Source organism: Bemisia tabaci, chromosome 1 (assembly GCF_918797505.1).
Source record: "Bemisia tabaci chromosome 1, PGI_BMITA_v3".
NCBI classification, from domain to species: Eukaryota; Metazoa; Arthropoda; class Insecta; order Hemiptera; family Aleyrodidae; genus Bemisia; species Bemisia tabaci.
Window position 1 is genome coordinate 30,113,249 of NC_092793.1, and position 26,216 is coordinate 30,139,464.

The following is a 26,216-nucleotide window of genomic DNA, read 5'->3' on the forward strand; positions in this document are numbered from 1 at the left end:
AATATTTTTCCCAGAAATTTTCCGAATTTTTAGATAAAATTACGAACAAGATCCTGTAAAAAATCGAAGGAGATACATTCACAAATTTCTTTGAAAATTCGTGAATTCGTCACCTTCCAGGCAAAGTATCACAAGCGCCATGCGACGTTTAAAAATTTCCGCCGCCATTTTACTTTTTTACAGAGAAATCGGTCAACGAAGCTGTCCGAAAATTTCACTGAATTTTCTTTGTGCTGCCGATAAAATTTAGTGAAATTTCCAAACAGATTCAACCAACAATTTCTCAGTGAAGAAATAAAATGGCGGCGGAAATTTTTAAACGTCGCATGGCGCTTGTGATACTTTGCCTGGAAGGTGACGAATTGTCGAAGTAAATTTGGCAATGTTTGATGGCTCATACGGTGTTTTCACTTAGCGCGGCAGTCCTCTCCCCAAGAGAAGAGCTCCTGCTCCGTTCTAAGTTGGCTGGGGCATCTACGCGCTCCAGAGGTGAATACCGCATTACCTTGAAATCATTTGTCGTTCACAATTAGTGCGTTTATAACTATGTGAAAATCATGTACCGGAGTGGGTTAAAGCAAGGGGGTTTCAATTTGATCCAAATCTAAACTTTTCGACACACAGTAAGACGCGTATCTAAAATTTATGGACGATGAAGAATTTGTAGGTGTCCAAAATTTATGCGTTTCGTGTAATAGTGGAAAGTACTGAGTGTTGAGTACTAGTGTTGAGCTCACGGTTATCCTTGGTCTCATGAAAAAATAAAACATCAGAGGAGTTATGAAATAATTATCTAATCTGCTAAAATACATATGTTCAACTAGCCGTTCTGGGCGCGCTTCGCGCGCCCGTCACGCCTAGCCGGGGGCTAAGCCCCCTGGACCCTCGGTCACTCGCTACGCGAGTGACATTCGGCTCGCTTCGCGAGCCGATTTTGTAGTAGTTGCAAATTTTTTATCACTATATTTTGAAGATTTCATAGAAAACATTATGAAATTCTCACTCCACAATTAACTTGTAGAATAATAACGGCAGGGCAAGAAATAGACTATATCTTAAAATGGACGGTTCCCACTTAGTAAAAACAGCCAACACCACGTGAAGGTGAGGAACCATCGTTAGCCACTTTTTTTTTTTTTTTTTTTCTTTACTTTTCTGAAAAAAATTTACTGAAATTTTAGTTGCGTCCCCTAAAAGGAAACACAGAGAAAAAAATTTGTGCATGGAACCCGAAGCTGAGATCATATGGATCTCTGAAGTTTTCGGATCACGCATCCGAAAAGTTAAGGTCCATCTGCCGAAGTTCGGGTCAGACAATTGAAGTAGTTCGGTATATACCGAAGATTTCAGGTCACACATCTGAAGTACTCGGTGCATACCGAAGTGCTTCAGATTTCTGACTCAGAGATTTAGGAAAAACACAGTAGAGAACCAAGGAAATCACAGTAGAACAGAGAAAAAAATACAGTCGAATAAATAAAGAAAACTATTTTAGAAAAAATTCTAATTATTAGAAAGTAATTAGCTGGCGTAATCAATGCGTAGCTGCATAGGAGCATGAGCGAGATTTATCATCAACTGACCGCTGGCCGCTAGGTACCTGGGTGGGCGAGCGACAATACGTGAGCAGTGGCATATGGTTCGATTGACAGAGGAGTGGGGAACGGTCAGACGTAGGGGAAAGGTTCAGGCTGAACCGTTCAGCACAGCGCAGCGTTAGTCACCGGGTGGGGAAGAGAGTCCGGGAGGGGACACTTCCCCTCGAGTGAAATAGAAAAAGGCAGAATCCTTCGAAGTTTATATTAATGATTAATGATGATGGGGAAATGTCGCCTGATGACGTGATTTCCATTTTGAATTTCCTCTCTTTTCAATCCGTTTGTCTCCGATTTCCAATATTAGAAAATCATCATAAAAAAGTACTGCGAATTCAGCGAATTGAGTACTCTAAGCTATCATAGTAAATTTCTTTCACGCAAATTCTCCATTACCACGGCGTCATGGTCAAAAAAGTAATTGAAAAAGGGTCTGCTGGGAAGAGATACGTGTTGCAAACTATAATGAAAAAATATCATAGCAAATTTCATAAGAGGAACGATAGTGCCGATTAGAGAGCGCGTGAAATTGCTCGATAAACTCAAAACTTCGAGAAAAATTTTTTTTCTTTAATATTTACAGAATTGTCAGATCAAATTACGAGCAAAATCCTCCGAAAAATTGGAGGAGATATATACTCACAAATTTCCCTGAAAATTCGTGATTTGTTGAAGGACACTTGGCAATGTTCGACGGCTCATAGGGCGTTTTTACTTGGCAGTACGGTCTTCTATGGGGCCACGGAGCAGAGAAATGCAACGAACCGTCTTCTTGAATATATTCCTGGCTCAGGGCGTTTGATATGGGGGAGATTCGAGGAAATCGTAATTTTATTCAAAGGACGAAGCAGGTAGGAAAACTGTCCTCTCTCTTTGGGACCCGATCAATTTGGCGCTGACGGGTGGGTCTGTTGTATTTACCGAGCCCGAGTTCAAATCGAGTGCTGGATTTGGACGGAAAGGAAGAAGAGTCATTAGAATAATGGATTGTGCCTCCGCTGGTTTGGGACCCGTGCCCGCGAGTCGGGGGATCCATAATGAATAGCTACTATCCATTAGACACTTTAATCTTCCAAATTCTGTCTCCTCCTGGCCCCGCCCCTCACCCCGAGGCCCCTGAGCCCCCCTATTGCTCCCTCCAGGGCGTGCCCTCTTGCATTTTCCGCTTAAAGCTAGTTCGTCCGTCAAGAATTTTGATTATAAGAATCTCATTGAAGGATAACACTGGAAAAAAGAAACACATTGGATCTAGAGTCCAGACTCTTAAAAACATCGACAAGAAAAAATACTCTCGATTCAATCGGATTTTTGCTCGAATCAAGAACCAAGCCTCTTAATTCGAGCGGATTTCCTTTTGATTTAAGCTTAAATCTGATTGAATCAAGAGTCCTTTTTCTTGTCAATGTTTTCAAGAGTCTGGACTCTAGATCCAATGTGTTTTTTTTTTCCAGTGAACGATTTTCCAGGGAAAAAATCGATGAAAATTTCCGTCGTAAGCCTTTCAGGGTTGCCACGGCCAGCGAATACCGGGAATACCGGGAAATGTCAGAGAATTTTAAAAAGTCAGGGAAAACCTGGAAATGTCAGGGAAAATGATGAAAGTGTAAGGGAAAAATTACCAAGTCACCTTTGATCGCTTTTTGGAGTATGAGTTTGACGTTTCGCACGACAAATCCTCCTGAAAGCTATATAAAATCATGTCTTTTTAACCATTTGCATATCTTCAATTGTCAGGAAATTTAACCAAAATGTGGCTGGGAAATCAGGGAAATGTCAGGAGATTTAATTTTCTAAATTCTGTGGCAACTCTGTTGATTATCTGGGTCGAAATGATAGTCATTCGGTCGGTTTAGTGTGTGAAAACAATGTGATGATGGTCATCTCAACTAATTTGCCTTGATCGATGACTATGATCGAGCTTATTATAAGGTGAGAGATTTAGAAGAAGAAAAAAATACTCACGTCCACACAAATTCACCGTAAGGTTTTGCCTGCCTCAAACCAATCCAGACATTATTCGATACGTCCAGTTCTTTTAAAAAGGCTCGCACCGCATCAAACTGAATGTTTGAATCAACTGTAACAGAATTAAATAGACATTAATTAGCATCATTAAAGCCGATTGCTAATTCACAAGTTTTAGTTTGTGACTCTGTGCCCATTCTTAATTCAAAACGATCATTTCTGACTTCACATGCGTTAGAGGTTTTTGCCATGAACGAATAAGCATATGTCGCAGGCAATTAGCGATTGCCGTCAATTTGCAAGCCAGCGGTGAATAAATCTAGAACAGCATTAAATTCAAAAATAAAAGATTAGAGTGCTGTTATGTTGCCTTTAATGTGTACAGACACTTTTTCCTCCGTAAAAACATGGCAGAAATAGGCACATTCGGAATAGCGTGTTGTGAACTCCGTGACATTATTTGGGTTGAGATCGAACAGGCAACTAAACTAACTTCATGACAAAGCGTAGATTATCATAAAAAATGAAGGCGCTCTAAGCCGAAATCATGCTTTTGGAGACCATGACCCTTTAAAATTGCACTATGCCGATGTGCATTATCGCCATTTATCGAAACAACATGCTAACCGCTTGCAAATCGCCAGCGATTACTAATTGCATGCGGGTTATAGGACATTTCAACAACAATTTTTTGTCCGTGCGTCTGTTTTTTCTAGTAGTTTATGTCCGCGCGTTTTTCCGGCAGAGGAGTTTTGGTCCACCTACTAATTGAGAACCAAAGTTAATTGGTCCACTGGTAAATATTCACATCACTTACATCAAGCAAAAGCCCGCTTTTATTCAGCTATTCCATTCTTGTTTCAAAATAAAATCTTTTAATGGCATACTCAAGAATGTTTCTGCCTAAATTGAGTCACTTTTTTCCTTAATGAAATTAAAAAATTATGCTAAACGTTATGAAATACGGATACTAGAACTTGGTGAGTTTTTGAACTCTATTCTTGTACCGTAATATCTTAATTTATTTTGCAAAAATCATAAAGGATGCCTGTCATTCTTTATACGTTGGAGCGCCTTCAATTTCGTATGATACTGTGCAACACGTCTGTTGTGAAATAGTTGCTTGAGGCGCCGTGGTACGCTGCGGCACGGCGGGCTGGCGGCCAACGCCTACAAACCTAAGTGGATACTTCAAACATTGCGCAATGCGTGAAGTATCCCCTTAGGTTTGTAGGGGCCTGTGCGCGCTACGCGCAGGCAGCACGTCGCTTCTGTTTGGTTCTAATATTTAAATTCGCGGAGTCAGCATTTTTCAGTTCATGATTTTGAAATATTTGCACACCGTGCATGGATTATTATTCTCATTTAATTTGATGGAAAAAAAACTTGTAATAAAGGAAAACATGATGTGTTTTTATAACTATTAAGGTGGTTCCGTGTCAAAGAGGGTTATACAAAATCGGCGATTTTGCCCCCCTCTTGGATTTTGCCCGGAGTTGGATATGATGTTCCCTATCACATGATACATCTTTTTCCGGCGTTGGCAAGTTCACCCGAAATTTTTCCCGCGCGCTACAGCGTTGCCAAGTTGAAAACAGGCAAATTCCGTAAGTGCATAAAAATTGAGCTATGAAGTTGCGGTTTTAACGAAAATTCTCTAAAAATTGCGCACTTTTAGGAAATGACCATGTCATTACACTCTGTTTAATTCAGATATTCCTAAGACATGTTCATTCAGTCGGGAAACAAAAAACTTAGGACAAAAACCGTAAAAAGCGCCGATTTTGGTGTCTTTTTTTCAGTTTGCTGCTTGTCACACGTTTAATTTCGCCGTGAGCAGAAAGAATTTGACTCAGCTTGTAGAAAGTTCAACGAGTTTTAACTGTGGAAATAACCCATTTTGTCGTCTGATCAACTCCTGGCAAGTCACTTGCTATAATCCGCCCAAAAGGCCGATTTTAAGCTATTTTTGCCAAATTTGGCAACTTTTTTGTGACAATTTTGTTATGCAATGGTGAAATTCGGATTCAGCGCCAAAAATTACATAGAACACCATGGAATTAATGCTACCCTGTGTTTTTGGAGGCTAAAATTTCTATCCGCCCGGACTCAAAAAGCGTCGTCGCTCCATAAAGCTGTTTACAAAAATGATGATAACTCGCGAACCAAAAGTTTTCCAGAGTGTTATAATATATTGATGGATGCGAAATCGAACGAACTATCAATTAAACAGTTTTTTATTCAAATTTGAAGGTAGCTTTTTTGGGTATTTGCGGATTTGTTAAATTTGTCGAATTAAAAAATCGACAAATTGGCAACAATGCATGTTAAAATTAGTGCGACATTAAAAACATGGTCATTTCCTAAAAGTGCGCAATTTTTAGAGAATTTTTGTTAAAACCGCAACTTCATAGCTCAATTTTTATGCCACTTACGGAATTTGCCTGTTTTCAACTTGGCAACGCTGTAGCGCGCGGGAAAAATTTCGGGTGAACTTGCCAACGCCGGAAAAAGATGTGTCATGTGATAGGGAACATCATATCCAACTCCGGGCAAAATCCAAGAGGGGGGCAAAATCGCCGATTTTGTATAACCCTCTTTGACACGGAACCACCTTAATAGTTATAAAAACACATCATGTTTTCCTTTATTACATGTTTTTTTTTTTCCATCAAATTAAATGAGAATACCTAATCCATGCACGGTGTGCAAATATTTCAAAATCATGAACTGAAAAATGCTGACTCCGCGAGTTTAAATATTAGAACCAAACAGAAAACAGAAGCGACGTGCTGCCTGCGCGTAACGCGCACAGGCCCCTCCAAACCTAAGGGGATACTTCACGCATTGCGCAATGTTTGAAGTATCCACTTAGGTTTGAAGGCGTTGGCCGCCAGCCCGCCGTGCCGCAGCGTACCACGGCGCCTCAAGCAACTATTTCACAACATACGCGATATGTGTTCACCAAAAGCACTTAAATATTTTCTTGTATGCTGCAACATGGTGTATGCGTAAACAATATACGAAATCAGTCTTGCATCAAAAGTATTTCGACACGCATGCTTTTATTTTGATGCTGTGTGATTATAACGATCTGATTAAAAATACATAGAAAATCTCAGCTTGAATAATTTCGATTCAGATTAGCACTTTGTTAAGGAAGAAATGAAGTCTTTTCCGAAAATTTGGATTTTCAGCGGAACAGTGGACATAGACAAAGATTTAGAATAGAAGTAAAGAAATTAAGGAGAGACGCTTCGAACATTCGTTTTAAAAGTTTTGCAATTAAATTAGAGAAGTCTTGACATTGTGAATGGAACTAATGCCTGACTCAGCTCTATTATATTCGCGCCAAAGAAGATATTTTCCCTTGTTGCCTTCAATTTGACTGTCATTGTTGCCTCACGGTGCAGAATTTACGCAAGGAGATAATTGAGCGTCATCATACACAGACTGGAGTCGTTATTAAAAGGAGCTTTCAATTACAATGTATAGTCTTGTGCGAAGGGTTCGTACTGATACGTGTGTTCTTTACCTCAAAATTCCCTTTGTAGTTGTATCCCTTCTGCGCAGTAGCGTCAGTGGCGAGGCGTGAATGATCGATTTTCGATATTTCCCTATTTGAAGCTGTGATAAAGAATCGATTGTTTCGGTGCGAACACCTTAACACCCATTATCGATCCTTTAACATAGTTTTAAATGACAGATCAATCGACATATCGTAAAGCACGCCACTGAGTGGTGTTGTAGCATGCCAGAACGGAGGACTTAGGTAGGTGTGGTCACAAATATAGTGCCTTTGGACCTTACAGCGATCGACGAGTCTTGAGACTGCGTAAGCTTTGGTCACACTATCAATATATATTTTTCGATATACGGTCACACTGTCAGTGTAAATCCGAGGAGAATAAAACGACCGGCCTAAAAAGATTTAGGCATCGCTCCAGAGATAGTGACGACCGCAAGTATTGACAGGAGTAGACTCATCTGAGGACACTTCATTTTTACGTTAACTGCGTGACTTTGAGATACTGACTAAAATGTAGACAGTTAGACCAAAAGCAATGGGAGTGAATACTTCGATCCCACGAATTTCATTTAAGGTATGCGGTTGTCCCTAAAAATATCAAGGGGAGCAGAGGAAACTGCGCCAGCTTGAAAAGAAGCAAGAGTGAAGTTCACCGAGCCCGACTTGAAGTCAACCACTTTTCACCAGTATTGAAAAACAAGCTCTTGGATATTGGATTAGAATTAAACCTTTGACGACTGGCATTGAAGGAATTGTACTTTTTGTAGGGGAATAGATTATGGAGTCTCGTAATTTACATTCTCCGCAAGATGTTAAAAGCACATCAACGATTACGCAGGATGCAAGAGCTAAACTGAATAAATTCTCTTTAATTTTACGTATCGCAGTGCTTTTGTGTCGATCAAATGTAATTATGGTACAATTTAACTTATTTCAAATCCAAATCAAGGTTTCTTTTATACCAGGATTGACGAAAAGTTTTAAGATGAGGAGTATTTATGATTTGGAGGGTAATTTCTTAAAAAAAAAAAAAAAAAAAAAAAAAAAAAAACGCATTTTGTGTAAATAAAAATTATGACAGCATCAACCAATGAGGAGCCATTACCTCCCGAGCCCTTCCTCCCCTCCCTTTGGGCTTGTTAAGGCTAATCAAGAATCATAAGCCAGTTTGGAAACGAGCAACATGATCACATATGATCATTTTTTTTTAATTGATGGTAAATTTTTATTTTTATTGATAGTAAATTTTTACTTTCTCGCTCCCCTTGAGAAGCGTACGGTCCGTCCGTGTCCTACATCAACGAAGTTAGTAAATCCAAATAAGAAACAAAGCCCCTCGATATTATTTATCTAGCCTTATCGTAGTCTATACGGCTACTGATTGCGTTAAGAGAAAAACTCCCACTAAAAGTTGGACATCTTGTGTGCAACGTTCAGGTTGTGCTTCTTAATTAACGTGTTGAATATGCAGACATTTTGACAGAGTTAAAGACGAATTATTGCAACGCTGCACTATTATAAGTATAGTTTGCCAACGCGTCGTAAGCGAACCCAGTCAAGAGAGCTCTCCGCCATGCGAAGCTTTCCACTATGACTATCAACTGTTCTCAATGTCTTCGTGGATGCTCTTTACGAGGACAGTTGAGCAAACTGAAACAAGTTACTGCGAAAATTGTTCCTCGGTCGGTGGAAATTACTCGTGGCAAAGTTTTATACATGACGTTCCCTCTCTACGGTTCGTTCCATTCAGAGCTTTAAGACTTCTGCCCCGTTATTTCGTCTTTGTTTCCGTGGGACCCTCCCCTTTGGGCTAATTTTGTTTCAGGGCTGACTATCTTTTCCGCACAAAGTGCATTTGTGGTAATTTTACCGATTATCGCTGCCGCGCAAAATCATTTTCGCGCAAATAATTTTCTGTAGTATGTGGCAACGTCGAGAAATATATGAGGCATATTTGAGAAGAATGATTGAACAAAGATTGAAAAATTTACTTTGTGCGGAAAAGATATTCTGCCTGTTTCAGTTATGAGCAGAGTGCGGGAATTACGACAAAAGGGCCTGATTTGAGACACGATCAAAAGATATTAGAAAGAAGATAAGCAATATTTAAGCTGATTTACGAGGAGAGGCATATTTTGAATGGATAAGTGAAAATCGAGAAAATCGTCGAATGCAAAGATAACTTCACGTGTCCTTTATGGATCGCATTCGGATGACATGAATTGATATCGATTAGTTCGGCATGTAAGCATAGTATCAAGAGTCAATTGAGTAATCTGAGGGAACGGTTTTTTGTGATTGATTTTTGATTCTTATGAATACCACATGGCAATGAAAAGTGAAATTGTTGAGAATTTTCTCATTTCCAGCTAATATTTTATTTGAGGTATATGTTCCATTGTTTTGAACGAAACGATGCATCGAACCACAGTAGAATACGATCCATCGGCTCAAAAATCGACGGGGAAACTATAAAAACGCGTAACTCGTTTTGCAAAGCTGCAGAAATATTGTTATAATTTATTATCTAAAAGGAAAAGTGCTTACTGTTATTTCTTGAAAACTTCCCTAGTTTCCTTCTCGCGTAAAGAATATTCAGTCAAATATTTCAAACCGGTTTGTTCTCCTTTGATGAAATACGATAGGAGAATTTAAGAGACTGCAAACGAGATAGGTACACGTCTCCGCAGTTTTACTGTAGAAATATTAAAACCGCTGTTAACTTTATACCAGAAAAAGTTTTCCATTGAACACTTAAAAGAAGGAATTTTATACCAAATTGCATGAAAATGTTCTCCCTAAAAATGCGTTACAAGCGGAATCTAAGGTTCTGTTATAACGAGCGAAAAACAACCAGGGTAAATAAGTAAAACAAGCAGGAAGCTCCAACGCATTCGCGTCGGAGAGCGGCTCTGGCGACAGTAGTTGTAGTCAAGAATGAGGGCCTAGACACATTTTGTCACTGATGTACAATCCGACAACTGTCGATTCATGTTTTGTAACTTAGCAGATTTACGTAGCCGGTGTATAAATTTGTATTGGCCCTTGATATGCAGAATGCATGGCACTATCACTTGTTGTATACTTTTAATTTTGAAGGCTCTTTGGAGGTCCGCATCCTAAAAAATTTCTCCCACAGTATTTTTTTTAACTTGTCGTTGTGATTGGGCGCCAATTTCTTTCAATTGAGTGATCATCTTCTTTTTTTGTCAAATAACTAGTTTGTGCAACAATAAGACTGAAACTGACTGTAACTGAAATTTTGTCTTTTTAGATATTTGGTTATTTTGTATTTATTAGATTGTATATTTTCACAGCCCTGTGATAAGAAACTTTGGAATGCATGGTTGATAAGTCGTTTAGCGAGGCTACAAAAAATTTGCATTTTTATATCTGAAATTGTAGGTAATGGTTTTGAATATCGAATTGCGATATATTACACGGTTAAGATAGGGCTATATGTCTTGTCGTAAGCGGCGACATAGAGTCGATGTCATTTCAATAATCGCCCCGATGGCCACGGTAGTTGTGTGCCGTCTGCCCACGTAGCAAATGGGAGGCGAAAATGGAAGTCATCAGTGCATCGGTGAGTGTTGAACGTGAAAATTGCGCGGGCCGCGCAAATTTCGCGATCATCGATGTGTCGGGGCTGAGCATCCATCATTTTCTATCTTGTTTTGAAGCTATGTGAGTTGTGATAAAGTACATAATTTTTTTGTATTATATTACTGTATAAATAGTGTAAAATTTGTACAGAACTTTGTACAAAATAGTTTCTTGTAAAAAGTGTGGACTACTGCCACGTCGTTTCCATACAAACTCCCAATACGCCGCAAGTACCACAAATGCCCATGTTAACCAAATCACCTCATCATCCATTTTTTAAGGACACAATTTTTAATTCAAATCAACTTACTTTATCAAAACTCCAATCGTTTATCAAATAACATATATCGAGTCATTTTAACAAAATCAAAGACGGCATAATATCATTTATCACACAGCCAAAAACCTAACCTAGAAACCACGATGTTTACAAACTCAAATTGGAGAACACTCATTGGTCCAATAATAAAAATTGATTTGCCGCCTTTTTTCTTTGCAAGCAAAACGTGTGAACATGTCTGAAAATGGGATCGGGCGTCAACACTCAACGATGCACTGATGACTTCCATTTTCGCCTCCCATTTGCTACGTGGGCAGACGGCATTAGACGTTTACGGTTTCCTTGGTAACCTTTGTTTACTATCAGCTGATATCGAGTAATATGACTAGGAAGTTCCAACCCAGTGGTTGGAGCTTCCTTAACCGCGAAAACTTTAAAATTCAAATTTTCAAATTTTGAACGTAAAGTACATTTTTTCCATCACGAGATTAAAGCACAGACAAGTTTTGAATTATTGACTGTATCACCATGATTCCAAAAATACACTACACAACATAGCATTGGCTAACAATAAAACAATATGCAATAAAATAAAGTCATGACAAGGAACATAGCCGAAAATGGCGCCGATTCCCATTAACCAACGCGCGGTCTCTCCAATGTAACATGGTCCAATGATACTCCCCAGCTGGGACCGTCCGGAATAGCAGCTCTAGTGCAAGCACCAGAGCCGCTAAAAAGGGTAAATAAGCGTAATAAGTGGTCCAATTTTTTTCTTATTTTTTAAATTTTATTTTTAAAGGACTGAAGGTAGAGAAGAAGAAATTCTAAAAACAAATAAACACATTCTCAGAATTAAGTAAAATGCAAAAGCATACAATGAAAAGCAATCCTCTTAACAAACAATAAAGGATAACAAATACAGCGTCAACCGTTAGGTATTGCGGCCGTGGACCGGACCCCCTTCTTTCTCCCCCTACGTAACGCGGGCTAAGACACCCCTGTGCGGTATTTTTAAACGTTCCTTAACTCGGGGTACGCGCTCGTGATGTTCACTGTAACAATGTAGCGGTAGCTACCCGAGGTTCATTGAGAGGAAATCTGAGCCCCTCTGGCAGACCGAGCAAGAAGCCTGGAACAAAGCCGCAAGCTAATTACAAACCGCCAAACTTGATAAAAACTAATGTGCCTCGAAGTTCAGCGATTTTTTTTCTCTTTCGAGCCGAAGGCGGGAGGGGTGAAGGGAGAAGGCATCATCCCCATCCTCTCCTCCTCCCCTCAAGGCTTTACATTGTTAAATTCTTGGCTTCAAAGCGGGAATCGCTACCAGCGTTGTCACACCTTCCTTCATCGAATTTAGAAAGAATATCTAAGGAAAATAAATATGGGTGAAAATGTTTATTTTAAAAGGAGTCTCGTTGCTTTAATTGGACTATTTCAGCCAAACGGAACTATGTGCACCATGACGTGAGTCCTGTTATGCATATATTGTTACGGGTCTCAGGGCTCATATCTTAATTCACTAGTTCCGTTTGGCAGAAATACGTCCATTTCATTTGAGGTCACAGATAGGATCTGTGATTCAAAAGGACGGGAATACCAAAATCAGCCTAAATGTATTTCACGCTGGCCAACTTCCTCTTGTGTAGCCTCAAGTTTAACTTCTTAAAGAAGGGAACAAACAATATCAGCGCGACACGCGCACTGGCGCCTACAAACCTAACAGGGATACTTCACGCATTGCGCAATGCGTGAAGTATCCTCGTTAGGTTTGAAGGCGCCAATGCGCGGTACATCACGACAGTGTTCAAATTCAGGAATGACGTCAATTTGTTCTCTTTTTAAAAAAAATAACGTAGAGGTGGAGATTTTCAGACACCGCAAACAAGTTCGTACTATCAATGCCAGATGTATTTTTTGAAAAAAGCCGGGGAAAAATTGGAAAATGTTTGACAATACTAAAAATATGCTGCAAATATACGTATTTTTCCTTACAGATATCAGTGCCTCAGATTGGAAATGTACATGACTTCGTTTTAGTAGCATTTTGAGATATCAGGGGAAAACCGCGCACCGGCCCCATTGATTCCAATGTAAACTGCAATTTTTGAAACTTGGTATCTCATAACCGGTGTAAGATAGGGCTACCAATTTTTCAACGCACGAGGAACCGATACTGTAGAGATTTCCAAAACGCCGCACTATATTGATTTTTCCCATGATGTGAGTCAGCTACCTCTTAGTGAGGCTTTCATATATTTATAACAGTTTTCACCTTTTATTTGTGTTTTTCAATGTAGTTACATTTTGCAGTGATTATGAGGATTAATATTTGTTTTGCCTCCGATGTAAAAATATGTTAATCATATTATCAAAAAAGATCGTTAGACTCTGCCTCCGCTAAAATGGAAGTTTTCAATTTGCCTTGATAATTCACTCACATTTTTTAACACCATCTCTCATGAAAAAGCATAAAACCGTCGGTAATAGCAGTGAAGCTTATATTCGTAAAATGTGGCAATTGTGTTATACCTCCGAAAGTTCCGCTAACACACATTAATTAAGCTCCAGACTAATTCGATGTTTTATGCATCAAGTTTTTCCGCACCTTGAAACTTGATCCTGAATATTGTAGCATTATGTCAGCGATATTCCTGAGGGAGAAAAAATTTCAGCTTCGCATATTCCGCTTTGTTAACGCTTCATAACGGCCAAAGTAACGTCTCGCATGCAGACCTTTGCCCGACGGACCGTGCGATTCTGCTCTTGCAATTATTGTTGGAATGTAATCTGCAGGCTTTAGTGGCTTTGCACTCATAACAAATAAGGGAAAACACTCTTCCGCTTTTCATCTTCTCAAATTTGATAATAAACATCTTCAAAGTTAAAAATTATTGATCCTGAGTGTGTAATAATCAAATAATATTCGTGATAACAAATTACGTATCGTTATTAATTATTCCAGCATTGCCCTGTCGGTGTCGGTAGAACCCTTCCTATTCTCTGAAACGGGAAAATGACTGGTGCTCGGGACGCGAAGTTCATACGTCTCATGGATTTCTGAAGTTTTTGGATCGAGGATCTCAAAACTCGAGGTTCAGCTGTGGAGGTGCGGATGTCACTGGAGTACTTTGGTACGGCAGTTGAAAGTTGAAGTTTGAAACCTAAGGTTCAGCTTCCGAAGTTCCGAAGTTCGGGTCACGCATTTGAAGTTCGGTTGACTCTACATAGGTTTCAGCCGAAGTATCAACCGAGCTTCAGATGCAGGTGATTGAACGAGACTTCGGCAGCTAGACTTCAAGGTGTCCAGATGCACGAGCTGAAAAACTTCAGAGGTTCGTATGACCCAAGCTTCTGGTCCCAACCGCAGGTTTTTTCCCCCACCTTAATTATGTTTTGCGCTTTCCTCTGCCCATTGCGCTTTTGCCTCTGAAAAAATTTGTTTGTTATAAGACCTGTATTTTAAAACACGGTTTACATTTACGCTCAGTTTCTTTTAGCAGGTTCATTTTGGAACATGCAAGGCGAAAGCTATACCCAATACTGCCGTGCTAAGGAAAAACGCCGTACGAAAATTAGAGAGTTGCCAAATTTCTCCGTATAAACCATGTATTTTTTAGGAAAATTATGTGTTGAGTGTGACATTTTCAGCTATGTTCTTTCAAATTGTACACAAAATTAACTGAAAAAATCGGAAATAGAAAATATTTAAAATTTGTCCAGTAAATTTGGTTCTTAGAAAAGGAAACCTGGAAACGTGTGAAGGCTCATACGGCGTTTTTTCTTCGCACGGTAGAATAGCGGAGTTACGACATCGTAAACGGGGATATCCGAGGGAGCTCGTGAAAATAGACAATAAAAGTAATCATAAAAATAAAGTATAAGGAAGGCAAGCGTCGAACTCCTCTCTGCTGGCGTTAATGGTGTTTCGGTTTCAGTGCAAGCAGAGCGCCGGGCGGGAGTAAACGACATTAACGCGCCACCTTTTCACATCGACGGAATTCAATGAACGCCTGCCTGTCTCCATTCGAAATTGCCCGCGAAAGAAAGAAAATCTGGGTCAAAAAGTTAGGATTCTTCGAACGCGGGGAGTGCTTTGATTCTGCAACTTGGCCGAGTCGTGCCTCTCGCTCCACATTTGCCACTTCAGCTCGACATTCGAATTCATCACGGAGCAAAAAAATCTACAATTATTCGACGGGATTTCGGTAAATTTATAGATGAGCACAGTAGCAGATTTTAATAGCATTACAAAGGAAGTTATAATATCAGTGGCGCGGCGTGAATGATCGATTATCGATGTTTACCCATTTAAAGCTATGGTAAAAAATCATTTATTATAAAGTTCGTTGCAAACACCCTGTTTATCGTTCCTCTTCTACCGGTTTAAATAGCAGATCAATCGATATATCGCAAAGCATGCCCCACCACTGCTTATTTTGTACTTTTTACGATGGCAAATCACCATAATCTCTCAATTATTCATTTCCAAAGTTAGACTGCTGAATTCAATCGGCAAAATTTAACCTTGTTATGTTACTACTAGCTGCTTCAGCTCGCTACGCTCGCTTGCGCCGCTAGCCGGGGGCAAGCCCCCTGGACCCCCAGTTACTCGCTCCGCGAGTAACTGTTGGCTCGCTTCGCGAGCCAAATTTTGCTACTACCAGTGCTTAGAAGACTTCCTGGAGGCAAAATGATAAATTCAAAAACAAAGAATAGGAAACTAAAAATTACCCACTTTTAGAAAAAGAAACAACCTTGAAAAATAAATAACACTCCTGGAAAAGAAAATCAGAACACTTTTTGAAAATGTAACGGTGCGAAAGGGTGAAGATAAATCACCAATTCTTTTGGAAGAAGACATGAGCCGACCCCCGACATGAGTGAAACTGCCGTAGGACCCATGCTAGGGTAGAAGGGTGACACGTGTTGTGAGCAGGTAGGGATGGGTTTACGTGGAGAGGGAAACGGAAAATCAGAGGGTCCCCCAACCATATGACTTGTCCAGCGTCAAAAACGCAAATATGTCGTTATCAAATCGAGGTAAATTTTGCAACTTCGGTCGCGCAAATCGAAAAACGAAGGGGTCTTGGCACATCTAGACCCTATGAGCTTTCATTTAAAACAAATCCGAGGAAAATCGGTCCAGTAGTTTCCGAGATCGAATTAGCACAAACTATCCAGCGTCAAAAATGCAAATATGTCGTTATCAAATCGAGGTAAATTTTGCAACGTCGGTCGCGCAAATCGAAAAACCAAGGGATGTTGGCACGTCTACAGCCTAAGAGCTTTAATTTAAAACAAATCCAAGGAAAATCGGTCCAGTAGTTTCCGAGATCGAATTAGCACAAACTGTCCAGCGTCAAAAATGCAAATATGTCGTTATCAAATCGAGGTAAATTTTGCAACGTCGGTCGCGCAAATCGAAAAACCAAGGGATGTTGGCACGTCTACAGCGTAAGAGCTTTCATTTAAAACAAATCCGAGGAAAATCGGTCCAGTAGTTTCCGAGATCGAATTAGCACAAACTGTTGGAGGCCAAAAAAGGCCTTAGGATATTAAATATATAGATTCTGAAGGATCCCTTAAACCTACCGGTACTAGTTCATAAAAGCATTACAAAGAAAGTTATGTTATCAGTGGCAAGGCGTGAATGATCGATTATCGAAATTTACGCATTTGAGGCTGAGGTAAAAAATTGATTTTTAATGTGTTCGTTGCAAAAACCCTGTTTATCGATCCTCTTCTATCGGTTTAAATGGCAAACTAATCGATATTATTGAAAAACCCGCCACGCCACTGGATAATATCATTGTGCTCATTCTCATTATTACCAAAATCCTGGGTTCTACTTCCGGGAGTCCTCGAGAGACTAATTTAATAAGAGAGGTAAATTTTAACACATACATTAAAGAATAACACGAAAATTTAGTTCTTTGTTTCGATGTGCGACCTCATTTACAGTGAAGACTTTAGTTCGATTCGTGAGTGACAAAAAACAAGACAAACTAGTCTAAGGTCTGGGAATTCCACAAAATATGTCTCCAAATGTTAAATTTTTCTTGATCATTTTTAGCCCAACTGTATTTCCAAAAACATGTTCCATATGCGACGTGCATTTTGATGGGATCAGCAGTTATGCAACAATGGCAATATATCGATGCACGGCGCAAAATAATCATTTTTTATATTTTATCATGGGGAAGCATTAATCATACCGCGGACTTCTGACGTAGTTATTGTGATGCCTTTCCTCAAGGGTAATCGTTCCGTCCGTCGTCACCACTTAGGAAAGAACTTTTCGCTAGCCGCAACTTCAAGATATTAATCTCCTTTGAGTTTTACTCAAAAATTTCATTTATCACCCTCAATTTTTCCGTGAATGCGTAATTGGATGAAAAAACCTGGCATGGAGAATGGGAGAAGTAGGCGTTGCCTTTAAAGAATCCGACGAGAGGGTCTGAGTCTCTCAATATAACTTGTAATTTTACATATTATAAATCCCTAAAGGCTTTGCTGACTATATCCAATTAGGAGATCTCTTCCTTTACAATAATCACGCACGGCTATGAAGGTTGTAGTGACTTTGACTGTAGAAATTTGACTATGACTCTTTCTGTAATTAATAAAATTATAAAATATAAAACATCATGCTTTTCTAAATTCATCATCTTGGTAAAAACCAGTATTAAGATAACTACCATAATAGATATGTATTCAATAATAATTAAACTATTAATAATATGTGTTTTGGAAATTAAGAATTCATTTTCATTCTTGATCCAAATAAAGCTATACATATATATTATAGTCAGGCACTAAAGTCGGTGCTGGATTTTGATAACCAGAATCAGCCTGCATGCGGATCATTAAAATTGATAGACATAGCGATAGACAAAGAAGAAAAGGAGAAAATGGAATTGAAAATTTTTGAAATATTAAAGCATCTAGTTGGTATGCAGTTTGAGTTAATTTCGTCATGAATGATTACCAAATATAAGCGTCTATCCTTCCATTTTCCTCCAGTCCTTTCTTCCTCCTTCCTTCCTTTCTTCCCTATTACTTCCTGCTTTTTCACGCGCGAACGGGGGGAGGGTACACCCCCTCACCCCCCTCCTTGGATCCGCCTTTGAGGACGAATAACGTTATCCAATTGTGGTACGTGCAATCAAACTCACCGTGTAATCACGTAGACGATGTAAGTTAATCGGGTTGCTTTGCTCGAAGTCACATAGTGTAATCATTTTATAAATCTCCTAAATTACTATGTACAGCATCCTATTTGATTTGAATTGACGTTGCCAGTTCCTACGGCAACCCTCTGTACATCTCGCCGTGAGATTTGGACGTATCCCGCGAACGTTGACAACGCCATTTCCGGTTCGAGATGTGGCATGTAAGTGAATCGAGGTGAAGGAGAGGGGATTCAAACGGAATAAGCGGAACATGTGCAGAAACTAGTCGCCTAATTGATCCGCTGCCGGGGAGACCATTAAGCATGGGTACAAGTGGGTTCGTACTAGAGTCCCGAAGATAATGACACTAGACACGGTGCGCCAGAAACTTCATCAATTTGCGATGAATTAAAATGTCATAAGTTATCGCCGCACCGTACCGCGGAGTTCTTTTCGGTTACTTTCACGATCCTATCACGTTTTCGTAAATCTATAACATGCAGTTGCGTGGCGTGCTTTGCGATATATATCGATTGATCGGCCGTTTAAACACATGGAAAAGTATCGATAAACAGGGTGCTCGCAGCGAACACCTTAATAATCGATTATTTATCAGCTTCAAGTACGGAAATATCGATAGATCGTAAAGCACACCACGCCACTGATAACGTGTCAATTGATTTCTCCAATGGTCAGTTGCACTGGTCATAGAATTGTGTTTTGATGCTTGATTCTTGTAGATTAGCTAAAAATATTAAAATCTGTCTAAACAGCGACTATATCTACGTTCAATATTAACAAGAGGTATCGCCCTTTGAAAATTCGAGCTTTTAACGGCATCCTCCGCGGTAGTGACACCCTTGGTTTCTTCCACCTTGCTTTTGTCAGTCAGTGATACACACATTTGCACTGGCTACTCAACGTGAGGCTCGAATGAAATCAAGGCCGAAAAAACCAGGGGCGTTACTACCGCGTTGGATGACGTCATTAACCGAATTTTTCGAAGCACGATATCTCGGTTAATATTGGACGTGGGAAGTTGCTGTTTAGACGGATCTCATTATGTTTAGCTGATCTGTAAGAGCTAAGCATCGAATACGATTCTGAGACCAGCGCAACTGACCCATTGAAATTTAAACTGAACGGATGAGGAAGAATGGTATGGACATAAAAAGACTGTTTAGCTGCACCAAAGGTGATTCCATGACGTCATTCATAAAACGTCATTCGTGGTAACTAACGGGACGCTATTCGCCGTCTCCCTCACAAAAGAACGTAACTGCATTCCAGTGTTGCCAAATGTCCGAGTTGTACTAGCACCAGAACAATCTTGGTCTTTTCTGAATGGAAATTACACTGGTAAAAAAACCCTCTTGGTTCAAGAGTGCAGTTTCTTGTCGCCGGATTTGAGAGTCTGGACTCTTGTTTCAATGCAAAATCCGCTTGAATCAATGCAAAATCCGCTTGAAACAAGAGTTTAAGACTCTTAAATCCGGTGACAAGAAACTGCACTCTTAAGTCAATGCAATGCGGCATTGGTCCAAGAAGTTTTTTTTACCAGTGTATGCTGATTTTTCTTCTGAACTCATACGAAAATCAAAAGAACATTCAACAAAAAGTGCACAAGTGCACTCTTGTAAATGATTGAATGATTGGAGTCAACTTTGCACCTTGGAATGGAGCTACGTTCCTTCGCACGAGAAACAGCGAATTATTGTGAACTAGCTCCTCTCATCTAGCACTCTCATACATATGAGACAATACAGTTTCCTCTTGCGAATCCTTCATTGACGAGCACCAGATCACTCTTTGTTGTCCGAAACACATAACTTTCGCCTCTGTCAAGACGCTTTCCGTCAAGAACTAGCAGACGCACGGAAACCCCAAGGCTCCCGTTCCCTCATGCGAGTCGCTTGACAAAGTACGGAGACTAGCGAAGGAAGCGTCACACATGCGGGTAACGTCGTTACAAGTTTGCTCATGAGGCGCGCGTGACAGCCTTTTTCCAGATCAAATTAATACAAAGTTTGATCAAATTGCCGCGGCGGGTGCACGGGGCGGAACCGGGGGAAACTTCCGATGCACTAAGTTTAACGATGAGGCGAAAGCTCCTTTAATGAGAAACCTGCAATCAAAGAATTCGACGCTTGAAGCGTTTCCAAAATCACACCCGCACCGCACCCCCTCCCCCCGACCCGTCGTCACCCGCCCTGTTCTCCCGGACGGTGTTTTACCGCGTATTGATTCGAACGTCTTGGTTCGGCTCATGAATATGCAAGCGTGAGCTTAGGATTAGCGGGTCCAAATCAAAATTTCCAGTCTGGAGATGCTCTTTGCCAGGTCGCACTGTCGACTGCATCGATGAATCACTAGACCTTGTGTTTTTTATTGAACACTGGAAAAAAAAAAACATTGGATCTAGAGTCCGGACTCTTGAAAACATTGACAAGAAAAAATACTCTTGATTCGATCGGATTTTTGCTTGAATCAAAACGAAATCCACTTAAATTAAGAGGCTTGGTTCTTGATTTAAGCTAGATTCTGATTGAATCAAGAGTACTTTTTCTTGTTAATGTTTTTAAGATTCTGGACTCTACACTGGTAAAAAAAAAAAAAAAAAAAAAAATCTTGGTTCAAGAATGCAGTTTCATGTCGCCGAATTTAAGAAACTGGACTCTTGTTTCAAGCGGATTTTGGATTGAATCAATGCAAAATCCGCTTGAAACAAGAGTTCAAGACTCTCAAATCCAGCGACAAGAAACTGCACTCTTAAGTCAATGCACCGCAGCATTGGTCCAAGAGGTCTTTTTACCAGTATGTAGATCCAATGTGTTTTTTTCCCCAGTGAAGGTGATTTAATGCGATCTAGAGACGAAATTCACCACTACGCTGCGCTGCTCTGTGGTTTGTGTCTTTGAGAAGCAATAATTGTCGTTACATACAGGGTGATCCAAAAGTCCCTTCCACCCCCTCTAACTTTTTACCTAATTGAGGTAAAGATTTGAAACTTGGGGGATAATCCTAAGTCAAAGGGAGCTATTTTTCGGCTCCCCTAAAATTTTCAGGGGGGCCCCCCTTGGGAGGCAACGGCCCCCAACTTTTCATTTTCAAATGGAAAGACCCCCTTTGTGATAGCTCGTTCGAAAGAACATAAAAAAAAAAAACTTTTAGCGCAAACCCGAAGTCAATATCTCAAACCGTTTCAAAATGGCGGCCGGTTAAAATTCAAAATGACCGAAAATTCACACCGGTTATTTGTTGATGGATTTGCGCGAAAATCGATATGTACGGGTATTTTGACACGAGAAAAACGAATTTGACGTTAGATTTTCAAAAAAACCGAAATTTCCAAAATGGCCGCCGGTTAAAGTTTAAAATGGCCGAAAATTTTCACCTCGGTTTTTTGCTGATGGATTTGCCTAAAACTTGGATTTTGAGAGTATTTTGGCATAAGATAAACAAATTTGGACTTAGATTTCTAAAAAAAATCAATTCTTGGTCATTTTGAACTTTAACCGGCGGCCATTTTGGAAATTTCGGTTTTTTTGAAAATCTAACGTCAAATTCGTTTTTCTCGTGTCAAAATACCCCTACATACCGATTTTCGCGCAAATCCATCAACAAATAACCGGTGTGAATTTTCGGCCATTTTGAACTTTAACCGGCCGCCATTTTGAAACGGTTTGAGATATTGACTTCGGGTTTGCGCTAAAAGTTTTCTTTTTTTATGTTCTTTCGAACGAGCTATCACAAAGGGGGTCTTTCCATTTGAAAATTAAAAGTTGGGGGCCGTTGCCCCCCCAAGGGGGGCCCCCTGAAAATTTTAGGGGGGCCAAAAAGTAGCTCCCTCTGACCTAGGAATATCCCCCAAGTTTCAAATCTTTACCTCAATTAGGTAAAAAGTTAGAGGGGGTGGAAGGGAATTTTGGATCACCCTGTATATATTAACGCAAGAAACGCAGAATTTACTTAAGAGCGCAATTTCCTTTTGCGTGCATGAGATGAATTTTGACATTTTTTATGAGTCTACCGTATTTTCCGTGAAATTTTGATGAGGAACAATACACAAGGACGATCAAGTTCATACTATGTCCGATGATTAATTTAAGCTCCATACGATAGTATTGCTCCATTCAAATACACAATGAAAAATCGAAGATGAAGCCTTAGAAAGAGACTTTCATCTACGTTTCATTATTATGCACGCGTTGCAACCACAGAAATGGACTCTTTTAGTCGTGCGTCATAAAATTGGACGTACTCATGCTAGAAGGAACTATGTGCATAGTGATTGCGTGTGACATAGTTCCTTTTAGCATAAATACGTCCAATTCAGCGAATGCCACACACACACGTCTTCATTCATAGCAATCAAAATGACGATGGAGTGACCTTGATTTCCTTCCAAAGGGTAATTTATCCAGTTACTCTCACTTGACCCCTAGGATAGTGACCTCTTTCTTAAAAATTGTGTTCCTCAAACAAAAACTCTTTTTGCACGGAGAGAAAAACTTCGTGCGTGGGACTCGAAGTTCAGGTCATATGGATCTCTGAAGTTTTCGGATTGAGCATCTGAACACTTTAGATCTATAGCAATCGAGGTTCGGATCACACATCTAAAACTTCAGTTCTTACATCTGAAGTACTTCAGATGTGAGAACCGAAGTTTTCCGGATGTGAAAACCGCAGTACTTCAGATGTTAGAACTGAAGTTTCAGATGTGTGATCCGAACCTCGACAGTTAGACCTTAAGTGTCCAGATGCTCAATCTAAAAACTTCAGAGATCCATATGATCTAAACCTCGGGTCCCACGCACGAGGTTTTTTTCTTCGTGTGGAGATTTATCCTCTCTACTGAGGCTCACCGAGGGCTGTTTCCTGTATTTTGGCGCCATTGTCCACAAGCGCCCAGGGACGGCCTTGCACAATGGGACCGCTGCTGTCAAATTCTGCACATAATTACTTTAATTTTAAGCGCATTGCAATGTATTCTCTGCATGACAGCAATGCGTTGGCTGCGGCTTTATTATTGTAACGAACGCGCTCCCGAGAGTGGAGTAAAGTCCTGTTAGCGAGCACTTGGTCTTGAGTTATGGAACATCGCCTCCGAGGCGAAAACCATTATTTTAGGCACTTGAAGTTACTGTAAATATTGCAAGAGACGGAAGTAATTCCGCCCAAAAGAGGAGAGTTTGAGATGAACAAATAGGGATCGTATTTCAACGAAATTGCAGAGACTCATTTTAAATGACGGATAAACCGGCTTGCTACTCAGTTTACCGATAGCCAACGCATGCCATGTCTGAATAAAGTTTCCAAAATCTACCCTGAAAAAAAAAAAAACTCCGGCTCCAGGAGCCGTAATTACGGGTTATATAGCACTACCGTGCGTTTACTTGTACTCATGCGTCCGAATTTTTTTTCTCAGTGTAGGAAGGGCAAACCTCTTACATAGGAATTGCTGTTATGGCCGAAAACTAGAGGCCGTAAAGGAGCATATCGAGGAGAGAAACTGCGGAGTCTCAAGCGGGAAGGCACGGAGTCGGAAAATGATACAGAGTTGAAGCGAAAAGGTAAGGGAAGAATTGATGAATGAATAAAGAATCATAGGCACCGAAGATGAGAGAGAATTCGAATGATTGTGCTCGACTTGTGACATTTTTCTCACCGGTAGTAAACTGTTTAACTGTAAATGTCAAGCACTTTCCGGCCGTTGCCACCATTTTATAAAACTGAAGTCTTCGGAAATAGAAACTATTATTACGGTTATTGATCTTGATTTTTGTAGTATTCGTTCGATTAAAATAAATTTTGTCTTAATTTTAATTATTGATGATTTATTTCAAATAAAGTTTTAGTTATAATTTGTGCGGGTTAAAGTTTTGTTTCATTTCAAAGATTCGGTATATGTATATTCAGTATTAAAATTAAAATACTCATGAAAGTCATTGCCTCTCTTAATTTAAGAATCTAAATTTTTGTATATATACCCATTCTCCAAATTCTTTGTAAAGACGTCAATAGCGTGTGACGCTGAATGTCTTCAAGTATATTAACTAACTAACTAACTCAACCCATCTTCCAAATTCTTTGTAAAGACGTTAATAGCCTAGGATGCTGAATCTCTATAAATAAAATAACTGACTAACCAAAATTTACAATCTAGGTACGCCAGACAGACATCCATCCATTGATCTCTGAGAATCCTAACGTCACAATTAAAATTATAGACCTATTTTCATTCATCAAGTCAAAATTATATCTGAACATACCAACAATCTAAATACACAGACGGCTAATGCAGCCAAATGTCTATAAACAAACTAACCCGACCTCACATCGGGTTATTTTCATCGAATTTAATTTTTTCATTTTCCAAACGTCAAAAATAAGCATCCTTGAATCACATGAGCAGCTAGTGCAAGGTTTTCAGGTCCCTTTTTATCCCCCAGTTTCACCCTCTAAGGCTGAAATTCAGGACTCGCAGCAAATTTTGCAACTTTGAACGTTACGGTTGAAGGGATAATAATGTCCATCATACATCTATTTTCGGTGAAACTTGACTGGTCAAGTTGGCGATGGACCGGAACGAGGCAATTTGCGGAGCCTCGCGGAGGGTTAAATGCGCGGCAGCGGTTCCAAGACGGATTAAATTTTGAACGCGTCACTATTTCGGTGGCAGGAAGACTAGGACATTAGCGCGAGTTTCAGAGGCGGGCGGTGGTTCCTCAATCTCCTGGGTTGCCCCCTCGAGGTCCGCAACTAAACTTCACTGCGCGAAATCTTCGAGTCGCACCTTGTGTCGTAAGTGCTTCGATTTAAAGTTAGAATGGTAAGTCACTCGCTCCTTGTTCCTTGAGTGTGAGTGACTATCAGTGGCACCGCGTTAAACGGAGAGGAACCAAGCCACATCAGCTACTGCCTTTAATCGGACAATTTGATTTTTTACATGAAAACTGTTGTGCGGATTTTTGTGCACATTTCAGTGAATTTTCTCCATAATACAAGGCAAATTCCTTAAAATTTTCAAAGGAATCCGCACAAACGTTCTCTGGTAAAAAATAGAATGTCCTTGTTAAATTTGGCAGTAGGTAGCTGATGTGGCTCGAGAAAGAAAAGGATTTAGCCAAGGTGTTATGTTTATCACTGCTTTATTTATTTTATAAACATTTTAAACGCTAAAGCTTTTCGGCTCGCGGCCATCATCAGAGCATAAAAAAGGTCAAAACCATAAAACTACAACAACTTTAACAAAGACTTAAAAAACATTATGCTGGTCACTATTATTGACCAAACTGAAAATGGTGTTACTAAGCATAAACGATTTCATAAATGATGTGGCTTGGTTCTTTTCTATTTAACGCGGTCCAGTTATTAGATACGCTGACTCGGCGTTTGGGAGTGAAACTCTCAGCCTTTTAGTCACACTTGAATTTTTCACCTTAACATGGAAAAAGACATGTTAATAACTTTAACTCCTACAGGGGCCAAAAGTTCCCCTGGTGAGCCTCACCTTATGCAGCCTTAGGTATGCAGCGGAACTTTTCTCGGAAAAATATCTTATCGGGAGAAAGGAGGCAACGCCGGAATGCTCCCGTGGCGTCAAAACACAACATGGGCCTTTACAGCCCCATCATTCGAGATGATTATTCTAACGCGAGTTCAAAAAATCATGCAAAACACAGTGTGACCGGCGTCGGACGCATATTAGCGCCTGCAAGACTGGATGAATACTTCGCGCATTGCGCCAAACAGTGCGGTCGGCATCAAACGCATATCAGCGCCTACAAGACTGCGTGAATACTTCTCGCATTGCGCCAAATGCAGTGCTGTCGATCAGGTGCCGTGAAATGCATATTAGTGCGTCCCCGTTTCCCAGTTCGAGAATTGGCCTATATTTTTGCGCAGTCTGTCGCTTGGTCCGTCGCGGACCGGGCGGCCGGTCGCAATTGTGAGTCTGAAAATACGCCAACGTGAGGAATAGCTGCAGTTCATACACTGAACAACGAATTCCCCCACCGATTGATTCCTGAAGAATATTTCTCGAGATTTCAAACACATTTTGA

General features: G+C 40.1%; 1 protein-coding gene across 2 annotated transcripts in view; it reads right to left on the reverse strand.

The window, feature by feature from the left end:
- LOC109041161 (uncharacterized) overlaps positions 1-26,216 on the reverse strand; it is a 174,036-nt gene that overhangs the window by 20,180 nt on the left and 127,640 nt on the right. For both annotated transcript variants that reach the window (XM_019057382.2, XM_019057383.2), the window contains one exon: positions 3,558-3,672. In XM_019057382.2, coding sequence (XP_018912927.2) covers positions 3,558-3,672 — 115 coding nt within the window. The remainder of the gene's footprint in view (positions 1-3,557; positions 3,673-26,216) is intronic.